Source organism: Mangifera indica, chromosome 6 (assembly GCF_011075055.1).
Source record: "Mangifera indica cultivar Alphonso chromosome 6, CATAS_Mindica_2.1, whole genome shotgun sequence".
NCBI classification, from domain to species: Eukaryota; Viridiplantae; Streptophyta; class Magnoliopsida; order Sapindales; family Anacardiaceae; genus Mangifera; species Mangifera indica.
The window spans coordinates 18112120-18123907 of NC_058142.1; the positions used below are offsets into that span (position 1 = coordinate 18112120).

Consider the following 11788-nt stretch of genomic DNA (forward strand, 5'->3'; position numbering starts at 1 on the left):
ATAATTCATTATGATTTTAGTTTTAGCTTTTACAACTCAAAACTTATTTTGACAACAATAAAACTATGTGCACAATTAATATATACAATTTTATGTAATTGAGTATTGTTTTATTTCTAATTTAAAATTATATAACTATATGATGATATATCATTGTTTGTGCACATAATAATACTCATTTTGACAATTAAAAATATACATGTTATTTAATCAGTCTTATTTTAAAATTTTTAAGCAATATGAAATGCACATATATACAAAATATTTCTCTCATGTTTTATCTCTGTGGGATTTATATAGGGATGCCACCATTGTATACTTTTATCCTTCCATAGGAAATAGAATTGGGTTAGAACTTCATAATCATCATATTAAGGTTTATTTAACCTAATTACATAATTATATGTAACTTTATCTCTTCCCCTACATAAACAAAGGATTGTACAGAGGAGATAAGGAAGGAGGGGAGACTCTCTTGTATCATTTACATTTATTCTGCTGAATTCTAGTTATCAAAATAATCAATAACATAACAATAGATATAATATAATACCTTGGGGTAAATCATGCATCAAGTCATCGACAATGCCCTGGACAAATTAATTGGGCTCTTAGCAATTTGGATATTTAAAAGATTTTATAGATATTTTTCTTAATTTTGAGTTATATAATAATTTAAATAGTATATAAAAAAAATAGTAATTTCACTATTCATTGTTTTAGGGTTTTTTATTAACTGAGTTTGATTTTGGCTAGTAAAATATTTTTTATGTAATATAAGGTTGGAAAATTGGTCTTAGGGCAAACCTTAGGTGGGAAAATGTCAGCACATCATTTCAATACATCTAATATGTTCAAACTAAATGTACCAGGCCCATTGACCTCAACACAATCACTCAACACATTGTAATCCAATACGTTACAACTAAACTTACTAGACCACACTTTGATCAGGACAACAACTAAAATCGTAATTTTAAAATTATATATATTTTAAAATTAGTAAACAAATTAGTTCATGTTATTAGTTCACATAGTTTTACCCATTTTAAAAGGCCAAAAGACTATTTCTCACCCAAGTTTTGGTGAAATAACAAATATATACTTGTGTCAGATGAAAAATTCAAATACCCACCTAAGTTTTAATCTGTTAAGACACACCGCAAATTTTTTGTTAGAGTTAAAGAGTAAAATTATCATTTATTAGTAATATTAAAATAATTAAAATTATATCTTATTTCCTCCTTTTTATTTGAAAAACTAACAATTTTCTCTAGAATTAAGTTTTAAAAAATTCATTTTTCCCCTTTAGGACACCAAACTTGAAATCTGACCACTTTCACCTGCGAATGGCAACCCTACGATAGACAAATGAGTCGTCATCATCTAAAGAAGGACCTCTGGATGACAACCGTTGCCTAGATTTGGACTACGAGTGTTGTCCTCGGACTACGCTTTGTCGTCCAGAGATCTAGATGACGTTTCATTGTCTAGTAAAGGATGACGAATGTTGTCAAGCAAAGTTTGGGCCCTCAACTACCTCCGATGGCCGGAGGGAGGGGTGAAAAAAAAAACTTTGAGACTTGAGAGGGGGGAAGTCACTTTTCAAAATTGAGGTTTGGGGTGAAATGTTAATTTGTAAAATCTGAGGAAAAAATAAGATATGATTATATATTTTTATATATTATTGTTAAATGAAAATTTTGGTCTTATATTAAATGACAATTTTAACGGAAGTTTAGATATTGATAAGTATTTGAGTTTTTCATCTATCGTGATTGTACTTTTAAAATCGAGCTAAAACTTAAATAAGAAATAGTCCATTGACCATTTTAAAATGCATAAACAATAGTTCAAAATTGAAAATAAAAAATACAATTAAGGTCCTTCAAACCAGATTAGTTTGCAAACTACAAAGATGAATCCATGTTTAAATATGTAGTGGAACCCATTGCATCAAACTTTTGAAAACCATGAATTCAAAAAAAAAAAAAAATCTACTTTGAACATAAACTAGAAACTTGTGGCAGCTTAAGAAGCAAGAGCAAATACCCAAATTTTGAAAGGAAGACACAACCAGGAGTCGAAAGCATACGACAGATGGCTTCGCCATCGATGGCAGCAGAGGTCGGTTTGTCGTTGGCGACAGGAGCGAGCAGAGGGATTAAGCGCTCATTCAGAAATTTGGCTTTTAAAATTTCTTCTCAATATTTTCGGTTTTATTTTTTTAATTTCTTTGCTTTTAATCTCCTGAAAAATGATAAGACTCATAAATCACAAAAACCTCCCCATTATGTTTTAAATGTTAATAGGGGTGTACATGATCTAGTTTGGTGCAATTTGTAAATTTTTTCAAACCAAACTAAAAAGAAACGATTTGAAAAATTTTCAAACCAAACCAAATCATTTTAGATTTCAAATCAAACCACACCAAACCTAATTGAAAAATGTAATTTCATCAAGTTTGGATTGTATTTTGAACTTATTAATTATAAATATATATTATTTAATAAAAATAATTGAATTATAATTTTGTAAAAATTTAATATAAATATGTAAAATAAATATGAAATATATATACAATAAAAATGTTACGATGGATCATCTGGAGATGCTAATCTTCAATAAAATTAATTGAAGATCGACATCTCTAGAATTGTCCAATGCCGATCTTTGGTCGAACAAAAACAAATTGTCTTCTTCCTACGAAAATGTTATGATGGGAAGGTCGACGATAGGAGAAGAAGATGTTGGAAAAGTCAATTGACAACGGGAACAAATTTCGACAGTTGAAAAAAGAAGAAAAAAATCCTAGGGGTAAAGTGAACTTTTCAAACTTTTGGGTGAGAGAAAATTATTAGTTTTTTAAATTAATAAAGAGAAATGAAATAAAATTTTGGTTTTTTTTAAATTTTTTGTCAAATGAAAGTTATATCCTTAATCATAACAAATAATTTTAACAGAATTGTGGGTATTTATGTTTTTTAAACACTGTAGGGGGAAGTTTGGAATTACTCCAAACCTTGGGTGGGAATAATTGACAATTTCCCCAATTTAATTTTGAAAACTTCCTTCCCTCCCCCTACCCCATCCCAATAACTCCCCTCAAATTTCAAAACATGTAGTTATACCCCCACAAAATATATTCTCTCTTTCCGACAACCATTATTCCCGATGATTTACTTCGTGGCATCGTCAACCATCTTGCCGATACCCTCTCCCTCACTGGTTGTATTGCTAATGCTTTTATCATGATTTTCCCAATTGAAAATGAGCAAGATATCCGACCCCCTTGCTCGTTTTCACGACATCATTGACCATCGAAGGAGAGGGTCAACCTTGAGCATCCTCCACTAATTGTTTAGTCTTTTGGGTATAGTATAGAATAATTGTATTGAAATTGCATTTGCAGCGTACTATGAAAACATTAATTATACAATGTATTGTCCTTGTTAATTAATAATGTTAACTTAGTGGACTCTCCTAATTTGTTCACATTCTTATCATTTATCTTTCGCAAAATAAAGCATCACACGAATGAATGTGATGGAGGACCGCTTGAATATTAACAAATAATGACAACTTTATACTGGTTTTGGGCAGGTTTCAACCGCTTTATAACATTAAATCAACATAAGAAACAGCCCCAAGGTTTATGGTGCAAAACATGAGTAGGTGCAATCTCCTTTTTCCTTTTGTGACTTTGACACAAATTATTTAAAGGGAGAATAATAATTTCCACCCAAGTTTTGGTGAAATGATAAATATATACTTACGATAGATGAAAAATTTAAGTACTTATTTAAGTTTTAATTTATTAGGATACACTCATAAATTTTCTATTAGGATTAAAAGATAAAATCGTTATTTTATTAGTAATATTAAAATAATTAAAATTTTATTTCATTTTCCCCTTGGTTTGAAAAAATTACATTTCCCTCTTTGATTAAATTTTAAAAAATTCATTCCCCCCGCCCCCAAGATATCAAACCTGAAATCTGACTACTTTCTTAAACGAATGGTGGATTAACGGCTAAAGAATAAGACGAAGTCGTCTAGAGGATGAGTTTTGAACAACGCTTCGTTGTCTAAATCTCTGGACAACAAGCGTTGTCCATTCAATCCGTTGTGTCAGTCACTAGTAACTAAAGGGAAGGGTGAAGAAAAAACTTAGGGATTTAGGAGGGAAAACTACTTTTCAAAGTTTAAGTATGAGAGTTAAATATTAATTTTTAAAACTTAAGGAGAAAAAAAATTATATATTTTTTAATATTATTATTAAGTAACGATTTTACTTTTATATTTAACAAAAAATTTAACTATTATTTAAGGATTGATAGGTGTTTGCTTTTTTTATTTGTTGTGGATGTATTTGAATTTGAACTAAAGCTTGGGTGGGAAAGTTGTTTTCCATTATTTAAATTATATTTGTTCTTTTAATGTGCTGTGGCAGACAAGTAATACGGAATGTGCCCGCGCTCAGTCTAAACCGCCTTTTTATGGCACAACTTTCGAGGGTTTGGATGTATTATAATAACCCACAAGTTGTGCCGTAAGCCCCTCGGTCCACTACAATACTATCTATAATTTTTTTTAAAATTATTATTTATTTATTAATTATTATATAGAAAATTCAAATAATTGATATGAAAAATCCAAAAATATTGACTACTGCAATGAAGAATTAAAAAGTAATAAAAATTTATTATTAATTTTACGAAAAAACCAAAAGATAATGTGATAAATCAAGACTTATTATTTATTTATCATTATTTTTATGGAGAAAACTAAAAAATTAGTATAGAAAACTCAAAAAGCCGTCATTATGGTATGCATTGGTGATGGTCCATTTTTATAAATTAATCCTGCGTAGGTAGATATTAGCTGTCAGCTATGAGAAAAACTCGGCCATTTTTGTCTTTATATCGATGTTTGAAAGTTTGTTAAATCGAAAAACTGATCCAAGATGGGCCTAAAATCACTTTATCATATGTTAAATGCATAAATTATATTTTTTACTCAGTCTACCTCTATTAAATTTAAATTAATATTATATATATTTATTTTAAATATATATAAAGAGATATACTTATATATATTATTATATAATTGATAATTATTTAATTTTTAATTCAAAATTATTTAATTATATGATGACATATATATATTTAATTATATTTTAAAATAAATACGTATAGTTTTATTATTAATTTTAATAATAAAAATGTATAATAGTCATTTAATTTCTTAAAACTTTGACAAAAACAAAATTAGTCAGAAGTTGTGACCCAGATGACAATCAAGGTGTCACTAAACCAAAACCAAATATAAAAATCAAAATCACTAAAAAAAAAAAAATCAAAATGACACCAAAGCAAACCTACACGAACAAAACCAACTTCTCATCTTATCACATTGCCGAACCACTTTTACTTGCCATGCCAACCCATTAAACCAACAATACAAAACTTGCCAACTTTGGTGAAAGTCATAAAAGACCTTGGGATGGAATGTTTCAGTCATGAAAAACCTCAATTTAGTCAAATCATGACCCAAGTGATGCAGCTTAAGTTGTGACAAAGCCAAAAAATGCAGCTCAAGCAACATCACGGTAGAGTTATGTCTTAGAGACAATCTGATTTATGCATATATAATTGAATATTTGTTGTTGTTATTATTATTATTAAAAAGGTTTTATCATTTGTTCATATTTGTGATTCAATACTATCATCGTAAAAATGATAAATCTTTAAAATGATAAAAATATAATGAGAGAATCATATAGCTGATTGTGAGACTGTATGTACACATTAAATACTCATTGTAAAATCATCTGTAATCCTGACATTACATTGATTAAGGGAACAAGTAGTAGTGAAAAGATTATCATAGTATTAAGCAACCCTATTGAAAAGTAATAACAATTCCTACATGTCGAAATTGTTAGCCAATGGTTTAGTGCAATACATAAGTATACGTTGTATACGTATCTACTAGACCGATACGATTGGAGATTTTCATAGGGATGATTATTACAGTGTCTATAAAATAAATCCTTTTAATGGATATCAGTTCATACTGAGAACTTACTTAGATAAATATGTATTTATGTCTCAGTTTTGAGAGATATTAATTAATGAAAAGATCGTATTACATGTAATCGTGAAATTGATAAGATTTTAAAGTTATTCACTGATATTTTGTTAACTCAATAGAGAGCTTATGAGTTGTGCATATATGTAGAGTTGTTTTAGATTTAAGAGGTAGAGAATTATCGAAGATAGATTCGATTTAGGTATTAGATTGAGAGTTTTGAGCCTCAGAATGTCTTAAAAACCACAACGTAATAATTTTAGAGAGAATAATGAAAAAGAGAATAGATGAAAAATAAAATTATTTGGTGCTAGCATTTGCTTTAGGCAGGATACAACCAATTCACTAGTGAAAGTTTTGAGGGTATTATGATAGTTTTTCAAAATTTAAACAGTTATGGTTAGTATGTTAATTTAACTTTTTGATATTGTGCCTTTGATTGTCATCACCCATTAAAAGAGATAGGTTTTGTCCTTTGAATGGTAAAGTGTAATTTATACATTCTGTGGGTGAGACGGTTTTTAAGCCAACCACTCAGTTTTGAAAGACCGCAATTACAGGATCACTTGGGCGTTGAATCTTCTATCTTTTCAGTTTCTTCATCTGCCATCCGACACTCATTGAATCATTGATGCTTGAAAACTTATCTCTGCTTTTGAGAGAAACATACATACAGATCAAGCCATCAAGCTGTACTTGTTCTAAACCTTCCCTTATAATTAATTTCTTTTAATTGTCTATTGCTTCAAATTACTTTTCTATAATTTTCCTTTCCCCTGTTTTAACTAACAATTCTCTATCATTTTATACTCAGTATCAATAAATTCCTTAGAAAAGAACAAATTTAGCATTTCTCTCAACCTCTCTTAGTATTATTGCTCGTTGCTATCTGTTTGCTACAAGCTAGACTACGTTCATTCAGGGTTTGCTCTTAAAAAACTTTAACTTTGATAGTTGTTTGTTGTGTGTCTTTCTCTCTTTGTTTTCATTATTAATTAGCCATGCTTTTATTCTCAGTGTGAAGCTAGATTTTGTTTATTAAGCTTTTCTCTCAAACATTTACTGAATTTTTTGTTATATAATTTTGTCCAACTCCAATTCTTTTTCTTTCATTTCCCTTGCCTCCTAAGTACCCTTTCATTGTACAGCTTTACTTTAAAAAAAAAAAAAAAGAGAGAGAGAGAGAGTGAGTGTGTCTGTACAATTATTTATCGGCAATGGCTGAGGAAATAGTAACGAGTACTGCCGCGCAACTTGCATCAGAAGCTACAGTGTCGGCATGCGATTTGCTTAAACAGCATATATCATATGTGTTCAAGTACCAGAGCTACATCAACGACCTCAAAAAACTAGTCGAGGAACTCAGAAATAAAAAAGAAACAGTGGAGAAACCTGTAGAGTTAGCTGAAAGACAGGGGGGAGAGATTTATAAAGCTGTTAAGAAATGGTTGAGTGATGTAGATGAGTTTACTGAAAGGGTAGCAAAAGCCATCATTGAGGATGAAGATAAAGCAAACAAGGGCAGCTGTTTAAAATTGAAGTCATGTCCTAATTTGATTCAACGTTACAAGCTTGGAAAGGAGGCGGTGAAAGCTGCAGTGAGTGGGGCCGATCTGTTAGGGAAAGGCAACTTCCGTAGTGTTTCCTACCGTCCTGCTCTACAGAGGACAGAATCCATGTATGTCAGAGGCTACAAGGCCTTTGATTCCAGAGAGCAAGTTTTGCAAGAAATTTTGGACACATTGAAGGATGTTAATGTTAACATGGTCGGGGTGCATGGGATGGGAGGTGTGGGCAAAACTACACTGGTCAAAAAAGTAGCTTGGCAGGTGAAGGAAGACAAGTTATTCCATGAGGTGGCCATTGCTGAGGTAACACAAACCCCAGACTACAAAAAAATTCAAGAAAAACTTGCTTCCGATTTAGGCTTGGAATTTTGTCAGGAGAGTGAATATCAGAGAGCTAGTCAACTACGTTCCAGGATAAAGAAGGAGAAGAGTTTACTTATAATACTGGATAATATTTGGACAAAACTTGATTTGGATGCAATTGGAATTCCTTTTGGGGATGCTGAGAAAGGAGGAAAAGATGATCTTTTTTGGGATGCTGAGAAAGGAGGAAAAGATGATCTTTTTTGGGATGCTGAGAAAGAAAGAAAAGATGATAAGATCAGGCCATGCACGATATTGTTAACTTCAAGAAATAGGGATGTATTAAGCAAAGATATGAAGACTCAGAAGAACATCTTTGTAAGTCCTTTATCTGAAGATGATGCATGGAATTTGTTTCGGAAGATTGTGGGTGATTCTGTAGAAAGCTCTGATTTTCATCCTTTAGCAGATGAGTTTGTTACAAAATGTGCAGGTTTACCAATTGCAATCTCAACAATTGCAAATACATTGAAAAATGAGAGTCTTCACTTTTGGAAGGATGCCTTGGCTCGACTTAAAAGGTCTAATCCAAGACATATTCCAGATATGGAAGAAAGTGTATATTCTACTATAGAGCTGAGTTACAATTTTCTGAAAATTGAGGAAGCTAAATCACTATTTCTTCTTTGTGCTCTAGCAGATGCTGGTAGTAGCATGTCCACTGGTGACCTATTAAAATATAGTATGGGTTTGAATTTGTTTGGAGATGTATATACATTGGAAGAAGGAAGGGATAGATTGCACAGTTTGATAGATTATCTCAAAGCTTCTTGCTTGTTGTTGGACGATGACAATGACCATGCTGTTAAAATGCATGATATTATTCATGATGTTGCTGTGTCGATTGCTTCGACAGAGAAATTCATGTTTAATATTCAAAATGTCATTTGCTTGAAAGAGGTGTTGGGGGAGAAAATACCAAAACATTCAACTGCTATTTCTCTACCCTATAGAGATATTTATGACAAGCTTCCTCAACGGTTAGAATTTCCCAAACTAAAGTTGTTCTTCCTATTGATGAAAAATCACTCACTACAAATCCCAGACGTTTTTTTCGAAGAAATGAAAGAACTCAGAGTTTTAAATCTTACCAGATTTCAATTCTTTTCATTACCTTCATCATTTTCTTGCCTAAAAAACCTTAAAACATTGTGTCTGGACAACTGCCTGTTGGAGGATTTAACAATTTTAGGAGAGCTAAGTAAATTAGAAATTCTTAGCTTCTCGGGGTCTCACATTAAACAGTTGCCTACAGAAATCGGACGGTTGACTTGGTTGAAGTTATTAGATTTGAGCAATTGTATAAACCTTAAATACATTGCACCACATGTCCTCTCTTGCTTGTCTCGATTAGAAGAACTATATATGGGCAACTGCTTTGTTCAATGGGAAGTTGAAGGAGTGGATAATCAAGGACGAAGAAATGCTAGCCTTGAAGAGTTAAAACAGTTGTTGAACATAACAGCTTTACATCTTCATGTTCAAGATGCTCGAGGTATGCCACAAGACTTTTTCTTCAAGAAATTGAAAAGTTATCATTTATTTGTTGGAGATAAATGGAAGTGGTCTGATAAATATTACAGTTCAACTTCAAGAACATTCAAACTGAAGATAAGTGATAATGTTTATTTGGGGCAAGGAATTAAAAGTTTGTTGGAGATGACTGAAGATCTCTTTCTTGAGGAAATGAATGGAGTTAGATGTGTTGTTTATGAACTCAATGTGGATGGTTTTCCACATTTAAAGCATCTGCATGTAAAGGACAGCCTTGATATTTTGTATATCATTAACTCAGTTGCTTGGAAGGTAGCCTTTCCCAAGTTGGAGTCCTTGATCCTTTGTAATTTGATTAAACTGGAGAAGATATGTCATGGTCAACTCAATGCAGGGTCCTTTAGCAAATTAAAGATCATAAAAATAGAAAAGTGTGATAGATTGGAGTATCTCTTTTCATCCTTCATGGTAAAAAATCTTATGCAGTTGCAAGAAATTGAAGTGACTGATTGTAAGAACCTAAAAGAGCTTTTTGGTGAAGAAAATGATTACCACGGTGATGAAATTGAAATGAATGATAAGATAGAGTTCAATCAACTGTGTTCATTGACTTTACAACGCCTACACAAATTCAATAAGATCGATTCTAACTTGGCGGTATGTTTTGTATTTTTCTATTTTTACTTTCTTTTGATGTAAAAAAGAGTATTCTTATTAGTTCATAAGTTTTGTTTCAGAGCAATATTTGTTTTTACAGGTTGTCTTTCCAAGATTGGAGAACTTGCAACTGTGTTCAATTAATATTGACAATACATGGCTTGATCGATCTCTATCAATATTTTCTTATAGTCAGTGCTTGAAAAGTTTAAGCATTGAGGAGTGTCATGGCTTGAATTATTTGTTTTCATCTGCTATGGTCAAAAGTCTTAATGAACTCCAAAAGTTGGTGATAAGCAATTGTAAGTCAATGGAAGTAATAGTCAACTCAAAAGGAATACAAGGAGAAGAAAAGATAATCGATATGAGTTTTCCTAAACTGTTGTACATGAAGCTTAAATTTTTGCCAGAACTCACAAGTTTTGGCATTGGGAAGTTAATTGAATTCCCCTCCTTAAAAGAACTTCACATTGAGAGATGCTCTAACTTGAAGACATTCTTGTGCAAATCTTCTCATCCAGACACTGTGAGAGAAGAAGGAGAAGTGAATTTGGAAAACTACTTTATGAATATAAATCCTCTCCTTGATGAAAAGGTAATTTAGTTTATTCCTTTTACTAAAAGTTAATGTTGCTTATTGCCTTCAAAATGTTTTATGGGTTTTGAGAACGGATCAATCTGACAAAATATTTTGATAGCTTCCTTGTTTTGAGCTTGTAGGTCTTTTGTACACAAAATATTAACATTATGAATTGTTTGCTGCAGGTTGCTTTTCCCAGCTTGGAGGAGATGGTGCTCTTAGACTTGGATAACTTGCAGCTGATATGGCACAACCAAAAACTCCATGGGAAATCCTTTTGCAAACTAAAAGTAGTGAGAGTCGAATCCTGTGAAAAGTTATTGACTATTGTTTCATCTAATACTCAAGGAAATCTGAGCTTTCGCAATCTAAAGAGATTGACAGTTAGAGATTGTCGGAGTATGAATAGTCTCTTTCCAGTTTCTACTGCTACTGGTCTAGTGCAACTTGAACATCTAGAAATACGTTTTTGTGGGTTGGAGAAAATTGTTTCTGAGGAGGAAGTTATGGGAGCCCCAACATTTTTGTTTCCACAATTAAAATCTATCTACCTTATCTATTTAAAGGAGCTCAAATATTTCTACCCACGGTGGAATACAATAGAGTGGCCGATGCTAAGCACTTTGGAAATGTCTGATTGCAAAAAGATAAAAGTTCATGATTTTGAATTTTCTAGCTTTCAAGAAAGAGACGAGGAGAGGCAACCTCCTATTTTTTATTTGGAAAAGGTATTACTTTGCTTTTATCCGTATTCGTACTTACAACATCTTTATGTTATCCAGATTGATTTAATAAACCGAACATTAATGTTTCTATTCCAATTAAAATAAACCGACGAATACTCTCCCTTCGGCATGATAATATTAAAATTTTTTCTCTTTGGGTCTATCCAGTTACCAGATCAATTAAATGTTTCAGTTGCAAGATATTATTTATTTCGGTGATTAAAATTTTTGTTCATTTATGCAATTCTTGTTTCAAGTGTATTCTTATTTAATTTATAAATTTTAAATGTATATATATATATAAAGTA

General features: G+C 31.5%; 2 protein-coding genes across 5 annotated transcripts in view; both read left to right on the forward strand.

Moving 5' to 3' along the window:
* Positions 1 to 11788, forward strand: part of LOC123218540 — a 76141-nt gene that overhangs the window by 21058 nt on the left and 43295 nt on the right. The window lies entirely within an intron of this gene.
* Positions 6571 to 11788, forward strand: part of LOC123218538 — a 28463-nt gene continuing 23245 nt past the window's right edge. Inside the window, exons 1-3 of one of the 4 annotated variants that reach the window (XM_044640014.1) lie at positions 6571 to 10175; positions 10276 to 10770; positions 10941 to 11483. In XM_044640014.1, the coding sequence (XP_044495949.1) occupies positions 7311 to 10175; positions 10276 to 10770; positions 10941 to 11483 (3903 nt within the window). In that variant the 5' untranslated portion in view covers positions 6571 to 7310. The remainder of the gene's footprint in view (positions 10176 to 10275; positions 10771 to 10940; positions 11484 to 11788) is intronic. The other 3 variants (XM_044640017.1, XM_044640015.1, XM_044640016.1) reach the window with 3 other exon arrangements.